Source organism: Saccostrea cucullata, unplaced genomic scaffold, assembly GCF_032062105.1.
Source record: "Saccostrea cucullata isolate Sc308-1 unplaced genomic scaffold, CSIRO_AGI_Scuc_v1 ctg282, whole genome shotgun sequence".
Lineage (NCBI taxonomy): Eukaryota > Metazoa > Mollusca > Bivalvia > Ostreida > Ostreidae > Saccostrea > Saccostrea cuccullata.
Window position 1 is genome coordinate 240,299 of NW_026933043.1, and position 22,268 is coordinate 262,566.

General features: G+C 32.6%; 2 protein-coding genes across 3 annotated transcripts; one reads left to right on the forward strand and one right to left on the reverse strand.

The window, feature by feature from the left end:
- Nucleotides 1–1,996: 1,996 nt before the first annotated feature.
- LOC134237091 (uncharacterized) lies at nt 1,997–5,748 on the reverse strand. 2 transcript variants are annotated; one of them, XM_062719189.1, is made up of 2 exons: nt 5,716–5,748; nt 1,997–2,973 (listed from the first exon to the last, which is right to left on the reverse strand). In XM_062719189.1, exon 2 carries the CDS (start codon nt 2,826–2,828, stop codon nt 2,259–2,261), a length of 570 nt encoding a protein of 189 aa, XP_062575173.1. In that variant the 5' UTR covers nt 2,829–2,973; nt 5,716–5,748; the 3' UTR covers nt 1,997–2,258. The 2 variants fall into 2 exon arrangements, with proteins under 2 accessions (XP_062575173.1, XP_062575172.1); XM_062719188.1 differs by having other exon boundaries at nt 5,669–5,736.
- Nucleotides 5,749–14,974: 9,226 nt separating this feature from the next.
- On the forward strand, nt 14,975–17,271 carry LOC134237092 (uncharacterized). Its single transcript, XM_062719190.1, has 4 exons — nt 14,975–15,040; nt 15,864–15,925; nt 16,223–16,357; nt 16,488–17,271. The coding sequence occupies exons 1-4, from the start codon at nt 14,979–14,981 to the stop codon at nt 17,183–17,185; spliced, it is 957 nt and encodes a 318-aa protein (XP_062575174.1). The 5' UTR covers nt 14,975–14,978; the 3' UTR covers nt 17,186–17,271.
- The last annotated feature ends 4,997 nt before the right edge of the window (nt 17,272–22,268 follow it).

Consider the following 22,268-nt stretch of genomic DNA (forward strand, 5'->3'; position numbering starts at 1 on the left):
ACTTGCCCTTTGCTATTACGATTAGTTCTTTTGATCTAGAATACCATTCGTTATCTTTATATACTTCATTTAAAAATTGCAAAAGAAACAGATAAGTTAAAAGTGTTTAATCCATGCCAGCACTGTTTGTGAGCTTCTGTATAACTAAGTAGAGATATAAAATTCTACACACGTTTTAATGACGTCGTGAATCTTGTTAACATGATGAGTGTTTTTATTCTCATGAATATTCACCACTTTCTTGGCAACTGAAATAAGAGTTAATTATGTTAATTCATATTCCGTGTATGCATCTATGATGATGCATGACACTTTTAAGGAAAAAGTCGAGTGTGAATCTTAGTTAATGCTTTGTAATTTTTATTTCGCAATATGATCCACCGTATGACAATTGTGTTTCAGTTTCACATTACAAATAATTCATTATCCTACTTTAAATTTCTTTTTTGCTCTCTCTCTCTCTCTCTCTCTCTCTCTCTCTCTCTCTCTCATCACTTTCCTTAACCACTCTCCAGTAGTTCTCTTGCACTCTATTGTCTGCATGAATGTCTTTTAAAGAAAGTCTGTTTAACACATCAGTGTCTGAGAGCTCTATTCTATTCTACTGTCTAAAAGGTCTTAAATATTTTCTCCTAATAAAGGTTTTGCAGAAAAAAAGTTATTTCATGAAATATGAAGAGAAAAAGTAATTGCCCTTTGCTACAGAGTCATTGAACAGGATCTTGTAAGATATCAAATAAAGTATATAATTTTATTTCATCAGCTTACATCATGTTTTACATATTTAAATTTGTGTCACAATTTCATCAATGTGAAAAAAAGTTTAACTAAAGGGTATTTGATATTATACATTTATTGCATGATAGTGAGGGAAATATATAGACTTATTCAGCCAAGAAAAATCATATTCCCCGAGGGCTTCGCCCGAGGGGAATATGATATTTTTTGGCTGAATAAGTCTTCATGTTTCCCGAACATTCATGCAATGAATTGTTTATTATACCGAAACAAGCAAAACTTTGAAATAAACATAAACTTTCAAATTCGGCACCGCTCTCAAATTCTTTTTCATTTTTCACAAAACGTTACTAAAACTCTTTGGTCAACACATTATCATCAATTTTATGACGTAAACCAGGTTATTGTGACGTATACTATACTCTCGGGAGTTTTCTTTAAACGAACGATAATTTTTGCGGGAAAATGCACTAAGTATCCGAAGAGGTGGAATATGATGAAAAGCATGCCGACGGTCGGGAAATATGAAGTTTTACGGCCCGAACACGTGATAACTTAGAACCAATCAGATAACGCGTTGTTTAGAATATTTATAATGAGGTCTAATAATAATTCTTAAAGTACCATAATGGAGTACCTTTTTTTAAACAGAGTGTCGCCTGCGTGCACGTGGTGCAGTGGTAGAGCGTCCGGTCTAGAGTCGCGGGTTCGAGGCCGTATAGAAGAGAAGTCCCGTGTCGCAGTGGATACTGTTACGAAAACGATTCCTCACTGCTCAATGGCCCTAATTAACATAACAGATAAAAATTTGACAATCTCCACCGCAAGTGCTGGCATCTTCATATAAGTGAAAAATTATCGGTTGGGACGTTGAACAACAAAAAACACGTATAAACATAACTTTCAAACAGAAATACCCAGTTCAGACATTTGAAAATGAAAGATTCACCATGATATATACGACTTAATTGACCGCCTTTCAAACAAATTAAAATACCTGATGGATTATCAATCCAGAAATAGGTCTATAGAAGTATGTTTCTGATGTATAATGTACTTTAAAAAACAGCTAGGGTGATAATGCTGGAGAAGGTGCGAAGTTTCGTGGGCAGGAATGACTCTGCAATTCAACTGAGTTTAGATTATATATATGTTTCAATTATATTATTCTTTTTGCTAAATCGTAAGATTACTAAAGGTATAAATCTGGTGGGGATTTTTATTACATTCTTGCACAGTTTTATTAATCAATTGTAGGAGTGTTCAAGGATTTTTTATTGTTTGCTAAAAAAAATGACTATAAAAACATGAATTGTGCATAGAAAATTTCAATATTGTTTGAATTGAAAATCACATTTAGACACAAAATACAAACACTGCACATAAATTTCACATAATAATTAGTCTTTCTAGCTATTCAACCACAAATTTTGCATATTAATCAGTAAATTATACCACATGACGTCTGATGATTTTTGGCACTACGATCCATCACACAGAACAAAGCACGGTTGTCGTAATCAGAAAACTTCAGTACAACCATCAATAATCACCGGAACAGATTCCAGTTTTTTGCAGTCAATAATCAAAGATGGCGGCACTTCCGTCTTTTTATACATGCCATCATCTTCAGTGATATTTTCGTAACTTCTGTTTAAAACATTATTGTTACTTTCAAGGCTCCTCACATCTGCACCTCTGTTATTTACGATAATCTCATAAGGGTTTTCAGAGTTTATTGACGAGCGCCGACTAGCACTAATGACAGTTTCGTAGTGCATGAGTTGAGGTTCTGAGGCGCTCTGATAATCCACCCCCTCTTCAGAAGCACCGGTATGGCTAGATTTACTTTCCATTCTTTCTATGCCAACCTCTTTTGTCCTGTGAAAATATAGATAGAAAGTCGTAGCGATAAAAATGCACAAGAGTAATGACTCCAGTCCAATAATAATGTAAAGGTTGACTTCATCTAGTTTCACACTACAAGGAATTATGGTGCTCCCTTCATTTTCTGTTGGGACATATGGCTGTTCCCAGGAAATATTCTGAACACTGTCTCCAATGATAGTTTGCGTAAGATTCTGATGCATTTTAAGTATTTTTGTTTCCCAGAATATTTCAGGTCAACTTTCTTCGATACGAATCTCATCACACAATTTATAACGTTGCAATGTTTGACAAAACTACAACAAGTCCATCATTTCACCTTCATTGTGCTTAGGCCTTTTCTCCAATCTGAAAGGAACAATTAAGCAATTTTCTAGTTAAAGCTAAAGAAAATGGAAAGAAAATAAAGAACGTGGGCTAAAAGCAGTGACACAACATTAAATTTATAGCTATTACACAATAACCAGAGTTGAACGAGGACGTAAACCACATTCTGGCAGTGTTGTATCTGTCACCGTGAACCCCTGAGGAAGGCCATGTATCAAGCAACAAAACGGTTATTGTTAACTCACTTAATTGATGCTGTTAAAGTAGTTCATATTCAGAACAGATAGGTGAACCTTAAAAATACGGATAGTAAGTCTGTCAGTGAGCATTGTTCATACCAGTTGACCATGATAGGATGGAATGGGCAATTTAGGCATTATACCTAAGGTCTGGGTACTAACATTAGTATGATGATCATGTGCTGATGTCGAAGCCCCTCCCTGGTATTTACATATAAAAATATTTACATGGAAACAGAACAACAGTCCTAGGAAAATGATATGAGAATCTAATACATGATAGAAATTTTATTAGGAAAATGACTTGTTCTAATCTCTGCTGCTCATGAATCTTAATTTTCATTTAATTTATATTTTGTTGTTTCTTTTGTTTTTTGTTTTTGTTTGTCAAATAATGACTAGGTGTAAATTTATTTAAAGTTGATGTGCAATCTTGCCCTTCTGTGCAGAAATAATTTGATGTGTGCAATCATATCAAAGATACAATGAGACAAAGATTAAGGCGTACCTACATGTACTTGTACATTTTTACTCACTCCAGCTTTTGTGTAAAATTTTTCACTTCACAAATAATTAAGACAGAGGAAAAAAGAATATGTATTCACACATTCAACAGATATTGGTATATTGAGAAAACAATATAAATCCTTCATAATGAATTTCCTAAAAATAAGTGTCAGAAATGTTTGATCAGTGTTTTAGATGAATTGAGATAAATGTTTACGTGTTTGATCAATGTAGGAGCTACCTGTGGTATTATAAATGATAATCATTTCCTGTTTATCACTTATTCATCATGCAGGTGCACCATCTTTTGTTTTCAATTTGTCCAGAACTACGGGTTGTTGGATAATTCAAGGCATTTTTTAAGACCTCAAGGGTCTATTGTAAAAATGATAAAATTAAAACTTGAATGAGTATGGGGCATATGATGATTTTATGTCAATTTATATCTTTAAATCAAATTTTGTTTTAAATTGACAATGTGGTTATATATGTTTAGAAAATTTTATTTAAGGTCGTCCAAAGTTCATAATTTTGGGCGACCTTAAATAGAATTTTTAAAGCATATTGTATTAGATTCAAGAAACTCACCGCCACTGAAAAATTTGAAAACACTCAGAGGAATAAAGGATAGAATATGTACAAATGCTGATTCAGCATCATATTTGAATCTTTGAAACTTTGCTTATTGGAAATGAATGTAAAAAAAATGAAACTTTGCTTTCATTTTTGTAAAGATTTTCTTGCTGTTTAACATATAATGATAATACATTTTTTAGAATTCTCAACAGTCTCGGTTAATAATAAAATTTTGCAAATTCTATTGTCCATGTAATTAACTTCTTAGCATGAAAAAACAATAAATTTCTGACTGACACTCTCAAATCAAGGGTTATTGTTTTCACTGAATAGTGAACGTATTTTTTTCAGTTTTCACTATTATAAAATGGATCATATTACGGGTGTGACGGGTCAGCAGGGGATGCTTACTCCTCCTTAACACCTGAACCCATGCACCTCTTAGGTTTTTGAAGTCTGTGCTTTCTTTGCTCCTCTGTTGTATTGTTTCAATTGACCATTAAGCTTGATAACTGTTTGTTGTATATTTTCATGAAATATAGTGATAACGATTAACCAACAGTACTTAAGTACAAAGTCCAATTTAACTATACAGATCAAAAGCAGATCAAACGCAGACCTCTAAAACATCAAAGATGAAATCAGTTTCAAGTTGGAAGTGTATTGCACAATATTGGGGATGCCCGATTTTTTAAGTTTCAGATAATTATCTTAAAAGACTTTAAGAATGTAACAGTATACATATCAAAACTAGAGCACTGACCTCTCTATTGATACCTTAGTCTCCCATATGATTATAACTGAAAAGTCTATGTTTTGCTCTGGGAGACTCAAAATAAGTGTCATATCAAAAAAGAAAGGACTATGTACGGCATTAATTTAGAAAGAATCTGCGAAAGTATCAGTTACTTTTATTTAGTGGCATAGGAGGAGTTGTGGATAAGAGATGGGGCTCTTCAGTTTTATAGAAAAAGAATGGCAGTGCCCATGTTTTTGCTTTGGAAACACAAAATATGTTTTGGATCAAAATGTACTTCCAGAAAAAGGAACTCATTAGATCACAGTGAATGGTCTCACCGTGACAGATTCAAAAAGCATTTTCAATAACCTCGTACACTACAGAAAATACATTCTGGACCAGAAAACATCTTCTTTCAAGTCCTCTGTACACAGTATATGTCAATATTTTACATCGCTATACCTGACCTATACAATTGTGCTAAGGGTTCTGACAGATTTACAACTGATTTCCATATTAATAAACCTATGTAGTAAGTGAAAAAAGTTTATTACGATCACTCTGACCTACAATTTCAATTTTATACATTGTATAGAATTTTAAAGTTTATATCGTTTAAAAAGACTTTATGGTAGAAAAAGTAAAATATACTTACGAACTGTGCAAGACGGGGCAATAAATTTGGTTTTGGGACAACTATACCTGTTTCGTTGAAGCTTTCACGTGACAAAACCGCCATAAATCACAGCAATTAATTCAAAAGTAATTCGTCTTCTTTTCCCAGTGCATATTGAATGATAATTTTATGCGCTAGTGGGTTAATTTTAATATTTAAAATCGCGCCTTTGTTGTTTTTCTTTTCTAAACCAACTTATTTAATGGCATAATTTAATTCAATATGGGTTTCAGAGAAGCTCTGAGTATTAATTAATTAATTACGGTTTTCATGTTTATTAAATCAGTGTCTGTTAATGTTTAAATAAGGTATATTGATAGATTCTTAACTCGGTCACACCTGCTCGGCAGGAAATTATTTTATGCATCAAGGTTATTAAAGGAAAGATGGGTAGTCAATATCACAAACCTTTTCTAATGGATGTAATATTTCACAGCTTAAAGACAACTAAGAGAGCAATATTTACTATCAGAATGCAGTGTTTAGGTGGGGCCACTGTTTTCAAAATATTAAGGTTATTTGAAGAAGGGACAACTTTTATAATTAAAATTTTAATGTTTCGACGACGTATTGTCAATTAGCAATGGTTATTTCCATTCTTAGGTCGATACGATATATCCCGGTGAGCTTGAGATAAAAAAAAATACCAGATTCGTTTCATATTTGGATATCTTACTCATGTAATGGTAATCTAACTATTAAGCGTTTTGATAATTGTGATGACTTTAACCTTTCAATCGTTAACTTGCATACTTATGCAGCCATATGCCTTAATCGTCTGCATACGGAGTTTATATCCCACAATTGATTCGACATACAAGATCATGCTCTACATATGTACAATTTCTAACAAGAGGTAAATTATATACAAACAATTTGATGAAACAAAAATATAATATCAGCAGTCTCACTTGATGCAAATTGGATGAGATTTTTGTTAACATTGATTGAATTCTTTTTTCTCGTTTGATTATACAAGGTTCACAAGTTAACCAAATTAAACTGAAAAAATAAAAAAAAAACAATGATTTTTAGAAATGTATTTAATTTTGAAATTACAATAAGACAGTTTTGAACGTCAAAGGAAAAGAAACGCCATATTCGCTCTAATAAATCCTTTAATTTTACAATTTTGAATTGAGGTAAGAAAGTCTAAGCTCAATTAATTTTAAAGTTGGTGATTTTATTACAAATTTTTTCCACAAACATATTCAATCTACCGATGAGAATTTATAAATCATTACCATTGTTTGATACTCAAGAAATCCTTTATCACATATGTACGCTATTTCTGCAATCGCCAGAATATTTCGTCTGTCGTTTGTTGTTTCCATTAAACTACATCGAACACAAGCTTTGATGGACGTCAATTGTATTCGTTTTCTTTCAATTGCACAACTGACGTTTTGTGATTTTTACCGCGAATATGACTTGTCGGCTGGGGATGGTCACTTTCCCAACTCTGATGAATTGGAGGCCCATGTTTGCTCCTTGTCATGATCAGGAAAAACCCGTCAACAAAGAATATACTGTTAGATCAAATGTAGATTTTTTTTTTAAAAAAATAGTAGAGCAATCATTTTTTATTGATTTGAATTTTTCGAGGTAAAATTATTGACATACAAGTTGAAGAAACAAGAATCTTTGCTAAAATATTGTTTATCATTTCGTAAGTTATCTCCATATATTCTATGGTCTATAAACAAAAAATTTTTTTGACCTTGATATATCAGCAAATATAATTTCGACGTAATGTAAAAGTAAGTGTGTCATGTCGCCTTCTATGAGCATGCCAAACTCAATTATGTTTTAAAATACTCTTCGTCTTTCCATGAAATGTATGGAGAAAATGAAAAGTGTTCAAGCTCAAAAGTTAATAAAACAAATACAAAGTAGGAGCAGAGCAAGCACGGAACTCCAAGTGATGTTCTAATTTAGTAGCAATGTCAAGCACAATGCGTCAGAGGTCCACAACCTTTGTCTACATTGAAAAAAATGACCTTCCAATAGGCGGCCAATCTTTTTATCATCCTCCGAGGTAGTTTGATTTTCCTTTAATTTCTCCCGCTAGCGTGAAAGCCTTTGCTTACTGCTTTTTTGCTTGCATTATTAGTATTTGTGTATTACATGTATTAGTCAGAGATCAACGCGCATTGATGGCGTTTTCCGTCCAAATTTTTTCCTTTGATACGTCGGTCAAAGGAAAAATATTGCATTCATTTCTGAATGGACGTTCACAGTGTCATGTCTAACAATGACACGAACATCAAATTGTCAATTGAAAAAAAACTAAATATCCAGTAAAAGCAATTAAACTTAAGAAACAAATCTTCATTACAACCTAAACAATCCTAGTCATGACATATTTTGCACTTTGTTTGACCTCGAGCTGGCTTTTTCTCACTTTCAGTATTAAGAATTGAAATGATAATGAACGAGTTAAAGCCTCCTCCGCATTTTCAAACATTTATTTCTATTGTGACTGCCAAAGTATTACTGTTATCATAAATACTCGAAATATTTTTTTGTTTAAAAAAAATCAAAAGGGTAAATATTTTTTCTGAGTATCCAGTTAATTCCACTATTAAATGAATTAAATAGTTAACAATTTCACTAATCTTTGTCTCAACCCTCGTATATATAAATAAAATTGTTTATGTCTAAATATTTCATCGAATAAATATATATAGGTGTTATATTTTTCATTTTTTAACGCCAGCCTTGTTAACAGAATATATTTCATGATTTCCCGTTTTAATTAAGGGAAATTATTTCCACTTGTGTATACATAGATTTGTGTGGAAAATTAAACAATTATAATGATTTTCATATAAGTGCTTTTCCCGGAAATATTGTAATATTTTTTTTTTTGTAAATGTTCGACAGTCAATCCGTCTATAACTATCTTCCGAATCTGAAAAAGATGTTTGATCAAGAGAACATATATTGAATTTAATTGGATTTGAAATAAGCAAATGATATACACATGTACACATAAGTCAACTTATTCATGTAATATTCTTATTAATAATCCATAATTTCACACGCTGAATTGTCTACGAATTTGCCCGCTATATCCAGATTATGACAAGAAATATACACCAGATGTGACTGATCGGCAAGGGATGTTCATTCCTCCATGGTGATTGATCCCATATCTAATGAATACGACATGTACGAGGTCAATGTTTGCTCTTCTACTGATTTGACAAATTGTATATTACTGTTTGAATAGATGCTTGGGCCTCAATACTAGTACTTTTTAACATTTTTATTATGTGAATTATATTTCTTAGTTTTTATATGTAAATGTTATAAATTATCATACATAATGAGAATTGAATGGCGATATAACATTTTCGTAAATTATTTATTTAAACTTTGCTACATCACAAGATTATGTGGATTTAGTGATGTGTTTAGCTTTTTTCCAAAACTGTCCACAAGAGATACACATGACTGAATTTATTAAACAACACAAACATGAGTTTATGAAACTTGTTTATACTTTGCAAAAGAGGTTTAAGGGCAGATTGACTTGTCATCTGATGGACGAAGCAAAGAAATTCCCAGCAGAGTGAATTCGGTGCCGGTGTAACGACGAAAAGTGACCCCCGTAGAATATTGACCGGGGGTCATTTTTCTACGTAGAAATTTGACCCCTTGGTCAATATTCTACGTAGAATAATGACCCTCTTCTCTGTAGAAATTATTGCCTTGGGGTCATTTTTCTCCGTGTGCATTGAGAAAATTGACCCCGTAGAATAATGACCCCTTAATTGTCATTTTGAGATGCAAAAACACTCGTTTTTGTAGGAATTTTCTTGTTAGGCGAATGAATACGGGTAATATTAAGCTGGCTTATGCTTTGAAGTGTTAATTTCTGAAAGCTTTTAAGCTTAAATAACGAAATCAAAGCTATACAATAGCTAACATTAATAATACAAACCGTTTTATCCCCATTAAAGAAAAAACAATATCTATTAAAATGTTCTAATGCTATAAGAGCAAAGATACGCACATTCATAGAATAGTTTATTACATTTTATACAGTAAGTTTCCACAGTTGTCAATTTAATCTTTAAAAAAGGTTATTTTCTCGCTGGTGTCTGAAAAACAGTTTAAAAATTTTCCATAATTAATCAATTATAAATCTCTTTGATTTTACCCTGAATAAATAATTTGCAAAACTCAAAATAATTTTTTTTTATTTTTCAAAAGTTTTACGTTTTTGATCCCTATACTTTTAAAACTGTAGTCTTGTCCCATGACTTGGTTATTGTGCAAGGGATCATGGGACAAGACTATTAAAACTGGCGCAAAAAAGGGCGCTAGCTTATAAAATTAGATCTTATAAAAAAAAATTCGTATTCTATGATTGAAGTTTCAACCTTCTCATAAAGAATAGGGATGATTTAATTTGTAAAAATAAGTACGAAATTAAATTGCCTCTGACCTATGATACAAAGGAAATAAAATGTGGTTAGCTCAAAACCTGTAAAATGTCTTGTCGTTTGCTAGTGTCAACAAAATCATAGCAAAATGGGGGTTGTAGCATAAAACATGATTAACTGAAAAAAGAGGTGCTTGTTTTTCCAAAAATTGGCACATGTAGTATCGCTTTCCCCGTTCTACATGTACTTACATGTGATGATTTTAAGAGTTTTTTACCAATATAAAAAACAATAACAAATGTTGGATTATGAAAAAGTTGTTACTTTACATATTATACGGTTTCGGGGGTATATAGTTTTTTTTTACCTGCCCGTCCGTCTGTCTGTTTGTCTATTTGTCCGCAAATACTTGAACCTTGTCCTTAACTTTAGACTAGATGGGACTATGACTTTCATATTTCAGTTGTATTTTTGTGACAAGACCTTTTTTGTGTACAACCAATTTTGACCTTTTGACCATGGCCTTGGAGTTTGACACACTTTTACACAAATATTCCTAGTAAAGTAACTTTTACTTTGGCATTAACTTTTGGACGGTTTGTGCCAGGACTTTGCATGCTTTAGATATCGAAGTTACATATATGCAAAGTTAGTGTCTATAAAATCTCAGAAGAAAGGGTATGTTACAGCAACCATTTGACAGGAGTCTGTGGGCTAAAAAGTGTTGAAAATGAAAGGTATTTTTAGGTCACCTGAGTAACTCAGGTGACCTTTTGTTATCTGTTTTTGTCCGTCGTCGTCCGTCGTTCGTCGTCCGTCGTGTGTTAACATTTGAACATTTTCAGCTTCTTCTCTGAAACCACTGATCCAATTTCAACCAAATTTGGTATACATCATTTTTGGGTGAAGGGAAACAAAAATTGTGAATTTTATGGTCCTCGTCCCCTGGGGCCTGAGGGGTGGAGCCAAAACCACTAAAATTATTGCAATCTTTAAAAATCTTCTTTACTCCTGGACATCAAGCAGGCAAACTGTTTATGAATGTAATGAGCATTGAGTCCTCTACCAAAATTGTGAAATTCATGGCCCCAGGGTCAGGAGTTTTTGTGCTAGGGCGGGGCTCTATAGATTATATAGTGAAAATGAATTACTGTAAGTTGTTTTAATTCCACGGTGGTAAAATTTCACGATTTCTGAAAAAGTACCAATGGCGATGGTTTTAATTTCACGCTGCAAGAACTTGGTTTCAATTTCGTATACGCACTATAACATTTTTTAAAACCAATAGCAGCGTTAACGATGGGTTTAATATCGCGGAAAAATGACGAATCGCGAACATCGTGAAATTAAAACCATCGTGAAAATTTGCCAATCTACAGTATTTCTTTGAAAATCCTCTTCTCTGCTCTTGGGTATTAAGTAAACTAACTAAGTACATAGTTATGTTGAGCAAGAGTGCCTCTTCCATAATTGTGAATTTTATGGCCCCAGGGTCATGGGTCAGGGTTTCTGGTGTTAGGGCGGGGCTCTATTGATCAGATAGTGAAAATGCATTTATTCTTTGAAAATCTTCTTCTCTGCTTCTGGGTATTAAATGAACTAATTAAACACATAGTTATGTTGAGCAAGAGTGCCTCTTTCAAAATTGTGAATTTTATGGCCGTGGGGTCAGGGTTTCTGGTGTTAGGGCGGGGCTCTATTGATCAGATAGTGAAAATGCATTAATTCTTTGAAAATCTTTTACTCTGCTTCTGGGTATTAAATAAACTAACTAAGTACATAGTTATGATGAGCAAGAGTGCCTCTTCCAAAATTGTGAATTTTATGGCCCCAGGGTCATGGGTTCTGGCATTAGGGTGGGGCTCTATTGATTATATAGGGAAAATGCATTAATTCTTTGAAAATCTTTTCCTTTGCTCCTGGGTTTTATGCCAATGATCCAAGTATATATATTTATGATGAAGAAAGGTGCAAATAGTAAAATGGTTATTTTTTATGCCCCCTGGGTCGGGGGGGGGGGGTTATAATTTGAAAATAAATTAATGCTTTGAAATCTGCTCATTAGTATTAATCAACCATTTTATGATAAAATTTGCAAAATTTTGAAATATGTGGCCCCAGGGTCAGTGGTTCCTTTGAGGTGAGATTGCACAACTGGTTATAAAGTGGAAGTGCATTTTCTCATTGTTACTCTGATTTACATCTGGGTATTAGGTAAATAGAGTAAGCATGCTAAGTTTATAATTATGATAAGCACTTGTGCCACTTTCAAAATTGTGAATTGTGAATTTCATGGCATCTGGTTTAAAACACGAACCAATTTTAATTGATTGAAAGTTGTTGCACGATACTCAGGTGACCTATAAGGCCCGTGGGCCTCTTGTTTGAATTTATAGATATCTCTGAACGTTGAACTATTATTCACTCAGATGTAAATTTTTGCTAGTTTTAGAGGATTTTTTAAAATATCATTATAAGAACGTTCTCGATGTGTATGGTATTTCCCGTTTTCCCTATATACAGGAAAAAGTATAGTGCCTTATATAAGGTAGTTAAAAAGTATGTATTTTAAAGCAGAATGCATACAGATGTATATCTAAGTTGAAAGGTAAAAGCTAAGGGAATTGAATTTATATAGTTAAATTACGTTTCTTTTCTGGCTTCTATGCAGTGCTTTTTGATTTGTAAAAGTTTATGGTTATCAGAAACATATCATGCCATTTTCGGAACAAAACCTTTGAATGATAAAAAAAAAATCACCAAAAAATATAATCATAAATGTATGCTTCTCAGCGAAGAAGGAATATGGAGATCACGAACAGTATTCAATATCAAAGTCCATTACACAATACAAAATAGGAGCAGAGCAAACACGGACCTCCGAAACATCAGAGGTGGGATCAGGTACAATGGAGGAGTGAGCCTCCCCTACTGACCGTTCACACCCGTGGTGTGCTCCTTGTCATAATCGGGAAATAACGGAAAAATCCGCCGTCAATTCAGTGTATAAATAATGGACTAACGATTAGTATGAAAAACGTCTGTCGGCATTTGAATCAATGATAAGTTGTATTTGCTGACAAGGTCATAGTATCAGCCATAGATCTTACTAATTGATGACTTTAAACGAGACTACTGATATTCTTGTTTCATCAACTTGCTTGTCAATAATTTATCTCATTTTAGAAATTGTTAATTCGTAGATCATGTTCTTGTGTATCGAAAAAAGTGAGTTATATAAACTCCGTATGCAGTGATGAATTAAGGTATATTGCTGCATAAGTAAGGGAAGTTGACGATAGAAAAGTTCAAGTCATCACTTTTATCATATGGCTTGGTTGTTAGATTACAATTAACGTTTTTTTCAAGTAAAATATCCAAGTATGAAACAGATATGTCAGAAACTGTGGTATACCGGGTATTTTATCTCTAGCATACCAGGATATATCTTATCGACGTAGGAATGTAAATAACCACTGTTAATTGACAATACTTCGTCGATATATCTAAATGTCGATTTGAAGGCCACAGCAAGTATTTTTATTTTGCTATAAACGAATACAAAATAAGGTCTGCTGATACGGAGCACAATTGGTACCCATGGGAATTCTAATAGATTGTTGGAAGACCTGGTCTCAAAAAAACCACGTAGATACATGTATTGTCAATCAGAAACTCAAGCATCTTTGATGTACACTTCAGAGTACTAGTGTGTGCAATCAGAATATGTTTTAACAAAATAATTTTGCAAATGACCAATGACCAGGTAAGTAAATTTTCGAGTTCCATCTCATTGAAAAGCAGCTGTCAATGATATCAAAAAACCTGAAATTAAATTTGTCGTGGGGAATGGTTGTGTATAAACTTGAAAAGTCTTAAGTTTTTAAGCTGTTGATTTTGGAAAAATCTTAAGATTTCAAATTTTCAAAAAGTTCTTTGAAATTTTTGAGTATCCACATCTGATTCACACCACGTCTTGAATGTATTGCTGCATAGTACTCTTGAAGTATTTTATTGGGATTCTGCGAGCCAAAAATAAATCCATACCAGATACATTGATTGTGATGCTACTATTAAGATATGCAATCAAATATATGTTGAAAAGGATTGAAGTACAAAAAAAAATTCCCCTAATTGCATTTGAAAGTATGAAAAAATAGCAGGAGACACAGATATTAGGTGTTATAGTATAAAAAAGTAGGGGGTCAAATTTCTATGGGGGTCATTTTTCAACATGTGTGAAGTCGTAGAATTACTGGTCTGGAATGTTTTTCTACAGTCGAAAAATGACCCTACTTGTCGTAGAATATTGACCGGGGGTCATTTTTCTGCGTAGAAAATGACCCCCAGGTCAAAATTCTACGGGGGTCACTTTTCGTCGTTACACCGGACGTCCAGTGAAACACAAAAACATTCTACCCAAGACAGTGAGATCATATAACATACTGTCCTTCGATGACCTTTTTTGTACGAGGTTTTCATTATACATGTTTTGACAAATATGCCATATTGAGTATCTTTTGCAAACGTATTTTTATTTCTTGTTTTTAGTTGAAAAACAAAAACGCAATACTCTAAAACATTTTTGTTTTGCACGCTACACCTATGAAAAATTCATTTAACGATGGAGAGATTTTATTTAAAAAGATATATTAATTAAAATTTATTCGAAGTTGATTATGATCCACGGTAATCATAAAGTTCTACTGGTATTTATATATAATTGATTTTAGGGATAAGTATTTATTTCAACATTAATTTCCTTATCGGGTATAATTAATTTAAACAATTAATTTACAAAAAAGTCGAACAGTCATGAAGTGTTGCAAAAAGGAAGGATGTAAAAAAAATCATACAGTTTAAAACTCATATATTTACAGAGATCGAGGGAGGTGATGGAGAAGTTAATCCTGTATTCTGTGTTTCTATTTGGTTTCTCTTCCGCCACATGTGGAGGGTATGCCTTAGTTAATTTTCAAAATGTTTAATTTTATATATTTATATTTGCAAATATCTTTCTTAGATGAACCCATTGAAGAGAAATTATGTTCATTTCTGTGTGAACTTTATTTGGGGGTCAGAGATCATAGCACGACCGAATCACAGAGCGATGTGATACTTTTTCTACATATTTCTCTCACTGTGCAACTTGTTTTGTAATATTTCAAAGTTAATAATGATGAAAAAAATAAAATGATATTCAATATGGATATTTTTCAATCACGAGATGTACATTAAATCTTCTTTTGAAGTGAATAAGGTTTGAATACTATAATTAGCCAAAAACTGCACTTACCTTTTTAACCCGAAATTCCTTAAGTGTTTTGTAAACTGAAACAGACGACACTGGTCACCGCTTTTGACTTCAAATATCTTAATAACTTATGAAATAGTTAAATTATTCTCAGCAGCGTTCATTGTTCTTTCACTATAAACATATGTTTCCTGAACTGGATTGCTAAACATGAATGTTAACATTCAAATGTTGGAGCGAGCTGAACTTAATACCCTAAACAACTTCTAGGTCATTGCGCGTTACAACATAGCAATTACGGCGGTCCGTTCCGGTAAGAAATGCAGTTTTACTTTTATTCGTTTCAAATGTAAATATTTAAGTAATAAACAACAATGTTAAAAAGTTCACTGGGAAATGAACTTTTGGTTGGTACGTGATCAAATCTACTGAGAGGCCCTTCCCAGTGAATTTTTTAACATTGTTGTTTATTTTTCTTAAGTAATTACCTATAGTTTAGAATACAGTCAGTACTTTATCGTTACAGAAAGGATGGTCTTGTGTGCTGCTCCGGATACATCTGGAATCAACAAATTAAAGAGTGTTTGAGTAGGTACGATTTATGATTTATTTATTTCTGCGTTTATATATAAGACCAATTGTTTAACAAACTTGATATAAATTTGTCAGATGCTTCAAAATTCATATCATATTCGAATAGTTCAATTTGTATAAAATTAAGTCATACAATGTGTACTGTTTTAATTATATTTTCTGCTGCTTAAGTTATTTAGAATGAATAAAATCGATTCTCAACTAGTTTTAATTGCACCATTATGAATCGGCGTCTCAAACATTTTCTATAATATTTATTTTTACATCAACTGATGCATATATGTTTGACAGAGTGCCCACCAGGTCGTTATGGAGTGAATTGCACTGGAGTATGCATTTACCCATCTTATGGAGAATTATGTAGCAGGATGTGTACATGTGAAAAAGATAAATGCCACCGAGCCAAAGGGTGTTTGAATACAAAAGGTTTCACCTAAAAACCTCGATATTCTTAAAAAATTTAATAATACTGATATGTTTAATTGGACGATCAAATTATTTAAGCATTTTTCAAAAAGTGCAAGAAATTATTTTTTTTTTCTTTTTTGGTTTGCAGAGTACAGCAATACAAGTGCAAATAACAGCATCCCGATTAAACAGATTAAAACGATGCATGACTATAGCTTTGATAAGTATAACAAAACTAAAATCCAGGTTCCTGACTGCCACAAATGTAATGCTACATTTACTCCGGAAGAAGATCATTTTCAGTATTTAACCTTTGGCCATGACGCCGTACAAATTGGGATGTTTTCGACAACAGTGCTTTTGTCCTTGATCTTCATATTTTTCCTATTAACAACAATTCAAAGTAGGTGCAAGAGATCTAAAGAATCAAAATGTAACAAAGATTTTGGTAAAGAAAATGCAGAGGAACATTACCATGAATTGGATAAACACACCGAATTAAAAGGGAATTTCATCTTTAATGGAAAAGCGGATGCAAAACTTGCCTTTGATGAAACTCAAAACAGATATTATATAGAGTTAACTGCACTATCTCCACGCTTTTCTGAGGTGAAGGATCTGTCTGAGTGTGTTAAATGCTCTTTCAAGGAGACTTCTCTTAGAAGAAAAGACAAACGTATCAAACCGGAAATTTCGTCGGAAACCAGTTACATTTCACCTTGTCATCATCATTTGGAACAGATGAGTTGTACTGACACTCAGATGGTAAATGAAAACGGGGATGAGCTAGTTAGATGTTCGGGAAAGGACATGTATCTATCTGCTACATCATGTGAACTGGAGTAAATATCTAAAAATGAAAAAAAAAATGCTTAATTTGCAAGACGTACTTTTGTTGAAAAACAATATTTTGTTAGAATTACGCGGGTATGTTAAGGCTACTACCGAATTCTCTACTTGCATATATGATGTCATAGTAAGCTATATGACGTGAGCTTTAGAGATAATCCATATTCTAAATTGATTTGAGGTCGTGGAAATGAATTGAAACATGCAAAAACTTAATACAGACAAAATCATGTCGTTTCTGGTTGGTAAATATAGATATGTATTTGTTACGGGGTTTAAATACCAAACCCATGGCGTCATAACTGTTGATCAATTTTAGCAGAATGAAAGTGAAACGTAAATAGAATTCATGTAAATAAACACAAGAAATAGGAGTTTGAAAGTAATTAGTATGAATATCATGTGCGATTCCTGCGGAAATAAAGCTTTTGAATAAGGTATGCAAATATATTTCTACAATTCGTCGTATAATGAAAGCAAACAGTATGTTTAATTCCCGATCAGCTATCCTTTGTCGTTCGTAACAAAAAAGATCCAAAAAGTTTAACACTACGCAGCATACTTTGAAAAATAATTGTTGTTTCTATCGAAAATTCATTCGAAATTTTTTGGAAAGTGTTGCTAGAATCGTATGGATAACGGGAAATGATGAACTTTTTTTTCGAAATTATGTAAAAAAAAATGGTAAGTTTTCATTCGAAAGTGTTATATAACTAGGAAACTTATTGTTCACAGAACAATAAGAGGTCTTTCCACCTTCTTTGAATTTTTCAATTTTATTTTATATGACCTCCTTAAAATTAAATTCAATGAATAAGAAACCAAAATTGTCCCAAAGGATAGAAAAAAAATGAAAATTAAAAAAAATTGAAATGACCTTGACCTTTGACCTTGAAAAAATATTCAAGGTCAAAGGTCAAGAGTCACAATGCATCTGACCCCATGCTTCTACGACTTATAGTTTTCAAGTTATAAGGTTTTACATTGAGTACAAAGAAGTTTAAGGGCAATAACTCATATAAGGGTTCATCAGATCCTTCCGCATTTATACAGTGAAGTTAGGCCTAAAGACCCTTAAAACATTAGTGAAGGTTTGATGTCTCTATGGTCTATAGTTTGCGAGAAGTAGCGATAACAAAGTTTTTCGCACGAGGGGCAATAACTTTTAAAAGGGTTAATCTTAGGGAACAAGAATGAAATCTTTGAAATAGTTTCAAGAGTACATATTAATGATGCAAAGAAATGTTGTATATGTTAAAAGACAAAAAAGATATAAAAAGAGCTTAATTTCTCGTTTTTGGAATGACCTTGACTTTTGACCCTTAAGGTCAAAAGTTAATAAATCTTATGCAGTTGGTCCCATGTCTCTACGACTTCTTCATTTGAAAATTTTTAATTATTTGTAAAATTCAAGAACTTTCAGGGGCAGTAACTCATTGAAGGGGTAACACTTTTGCAAAGAAGGATTTAAGGTTCTCTCAATTAGTCAAAGACATTGGTGAAGGTTTCATTCTTCTACGATTTAAAGTTTCAGAGGAGTAGTGATAACAAGTATTTCTGCGAAAGGGGCGATAACTCCGAAAGGGGTAAAAGTTCATATACGCAGGGTCAAACGAAAAAATCTTTTAAGGAGTACAATCTTATGAACAATAAATTTTTTGTGAAACAAAAAACCATTCGGCGGAAAAAAAATAAAGAAAACTAGGAGACTTATTGTTCACAGAACAATAAGGGGTCTTTCAACCTTCTTTGAATTTCAAATTTGTTTTATATTTGACTCCTTGAAATAAAATTCTGTGAAAAAAAAAAAACTAAAATTGTCTTAAAGCATTGAAAAAATGAAAATTGAAAAAAAAATTGGAATGACCTTGACCTTTGATCTTAAAAAATATTCAAGGCCAGAGGTCAAGGGTCACAATGCAATTGACCCCATACTTCTACGACTTATATTTTCTCAAGTTCTAAGGTTTAATAGTACGTACAAAGAAGTTAAAGGGCAATAACTCATATAAGGGTCATCAGATCCTTTTGCACTTAAAGAGTCAAGTTAGGGCTACAGACCCTTAAGATATTAGTGAAGGTTTGGTGTCTCTACGGTCGACAATTTCGGAGGAGTAGTAATAACGAGGTTTATCGCACAAGGGGAAATAACTTTTAAAAGGGTTAATGTTAGGGGACAAGAATGAAATCTTTGAAACAGTCTCAAGAGTACATATTAATGATGCATAGACATTAAGTATATGTTTAAAGACAAAAGAGATATAAAAAGAGCTAAATTTCTCATTTTTGGAATGACCTTGACCTTTGACCTTTACATGAATTTGAAGGTCAAAGATCAATAAATATTATGCAGTTGGTCCCATGTCTCTATGACTTGTCGTTTTGAAATTTTTTAATTATTTGTAAAATTCAAAAAATTTCAGGGGCAATAACTCATTGAAGGGTTCACCGAATGCTTTCGCAATGAACAGATTGAAAACTCCCCATAATTAGTCAAAGACATTGGTGAAGGTTTCATACCTCTACGGTTTACGGTTTCTGAAGAGTAGCGATAACAAGGTTTTTTTGCACAAGGGGCAATAACTTTTACAAGGGTTAATCTTAAGGAACAAGAATGTAATATTTGAAATAGTTTTAAGAGTACATATTTATGATGCAAAGACATAAAGTATATGTTGAACGACAAACGAGATATAAAAAGAGCTTATTTTCTCAGTTTTGGAATGACCTTGACCTTTGACCTTTCCATAGATTTAAAGACCAAAGGTCAATAAATCTTATGCAGTAGGTCCCATGTCTCTACAACTTCTCTTCTTGAAAATTTTTAATTATTTGTAAAATTCAAAAACTTCCAGGGGCAATAACTCAATGAAGGGGTCAACAAATACTTTCGCAATGAATCAATGAAGTGTCTACTAAATTAGTCAAAGACAATAGTGAAGGTTTCAATTCTCTATGGTTTACGGTTTCGGAGGAGTAGCGATAACAAGCTTTTTTGCAAAAGGGATAATAACTCCGAAAGGGGTCATAGTTTATATACGCAGGGTCAACTGCGAAAATCTTTTACGAATTTCAAGTTTTATGAACTTAAAATCCTTTCAATAAATCTTGAAACTCAAAATTACACGGCGGAAAAATAATAAAAAATAAAAAAAAACTAGGAGACTTATTGTTTACAGAACAATAAGAGGTCTTTCCACCTTCTTTGAATTTTAAATTTGTTTTATACATGACTCCTAAAAATTAAATTCCATGAAAAAGAAACCAGAACTTTCTTAAAGCATAGAAATAAATGAAAATTTAAAAAAAAAAAATTAATGACCTATTAATGGTCTACGGTTTCGGAGGAGTAGTGATAACAAGGTTTTTCGCACAAGGGGCAATAACTTTTAAAAGGGTTAATATTAGGGAACAAGAGTGAAATCTTTGAAACAGTTTTAAGAGTACATATTAATGATGCATAGACATTAAGTATATGTTAAAAGACAAAAGAGATATAAAAAGAGCTAAATTTTCCATTTTTGGAATGACCTTGACCTTTGACCTTTACATAAATTTGAAGGTCAAAGGTCAATGAATCTTATGCAGTTGGTCCCATGTTTCTACGTCTTGTCGTTTTGAAAATTTTTAATTATTTGTAATATTCAAAAAGTTTCAGGGGCAATAACTCATTGAAGGGGTCACCGAATACTTTCGCAATGAATAGATTGAAGAGTCCCCATAATTAGGCAAAGCCATTGGTGAAGGTTTCATACCTTTACGGTTTACGGTTTCAGAGGAGTAGCGATAACAAGGGTTTTTAGCACAAGGGGCAACAACTTTTAAAAGGGTCAATCTTAGGGGCCAAGATTTATATCTTCTAAAGAGTTTCAAAAGTACATATTAAAGACATAAGATAGATCGTATATGTTTAAGGACATAAGAGCTATTAAGAGAAATTTATTTCTCATATTTGGAATGACCTTGACCTTTGACCTTGAAATGAATTTGAAGGCAAAAGGTCATTAAATGTTATGCAGTTGCTTTCATGTCTCTACGACTTTTCGTTTTGAAATTTTTTTTATTTTTTGTAAAATTTATAAACTTTCAGGGGAAGTTACTCATTGAAGGGGTCAAAGAAAACTTTCGCAATGAATAGATTGAAAAGTTAGATTAGATGAAGACAATGGTGAAGGTTTTATATCTCTACGGTTTACGGTTTCGGAGGAGTAGCGATAACAAGCTTAACGGTGAAAGGGCCAATAACTGCGTAAGGGGTCTAAGTTAAAAAATGGGGGTTCATTTTTCGGAATAACTTTAAATATCCAGTATCATGAACTATAAAGTTTTTCGATAAGTCTTACGGTGTCAAAACATAAGGTGAGAAATAAAATAAAAAACATAAGCATTTCAAGAGGTCTTTCCACAGAAAGGTGGAAAGACCTAAAAAACAGAAGAAAATCAATAGGTCTTTCCACAGAAAGGTGGAAAGACCTAAATAATAATAAACAGAACAATTTCAATAGGTGTTTCCACGGAAAGGTGGAAAGATCTAATTATTTCTGTGATAGGAGTGTAGCTTATGTAATGTAATGTAGTGTAATTATGTCCCGTTACTAGCAGACTTATTTATTATTTGTTCAAAATCTAATGCACGAAAGGAAGAAAATTCTTGCGTGGCATTCAAGTAGACATTTAGAATTATCGACGACGCATTGTTAATTAACAATGGTTAATTCCATTCTTATTTTATACGATATATCCCGGTGAATTTGAAATAAAAATTATACAGAGTCTGACACATCATTTTCATATGTATTTGGATATTTCACATGAAAAGGATGTTAATGGTAATCTAACAACGAATATTTATGTTAAATTGATGAATAACTTTTCAATCGGGACATCCCTTACTTATACAGCAATATACCATCATCACCTGCAAATGAAGTTCATATCTTTTAAATCATTCGATACGCTACAATGTGAAAAATGTTCGAGATATGAACAATATCTAAATTGAGGTATGTTATTGACAAAGAAGTTGATAATACAAGATTATCAACAGTCTCATTTGAAGTCATTCTTTCATAAGTTCTAT

Excerpts from the sequence above, each read along its gene's own strand:
- LOC134237091 (XM_062719189.1), bottom strand. The coding sequence starts at position 2,828 with ATGCATCAGAATCTTACGCAAACTATCATTGGAGACAGTGTTCAGAAT.
- LOC134237092 (XM_062719190.1), top strand. The coding sequence starts at position 14,979 with ATGGAGAAGTTAATCCTGTATTCTGTGTTTCTATTTGGTTTCTCTTCC. Across the intron at positions 15,041-15,863 it reads TCTTCCGCCACATGTGGAGG|AAAGGATGGTCTTGTGTGCT; the intron begins GTATGCCTTAGT and ends TTATCGTTACAG. Across the intron at positions 15,926-16,222 it reads ACAAATTAAAGAGTGTTTGA|AGTGCCCACCAGGTCGTTAT; the intron begins GTAGGTACGATT and ends TATGTTTGACAG.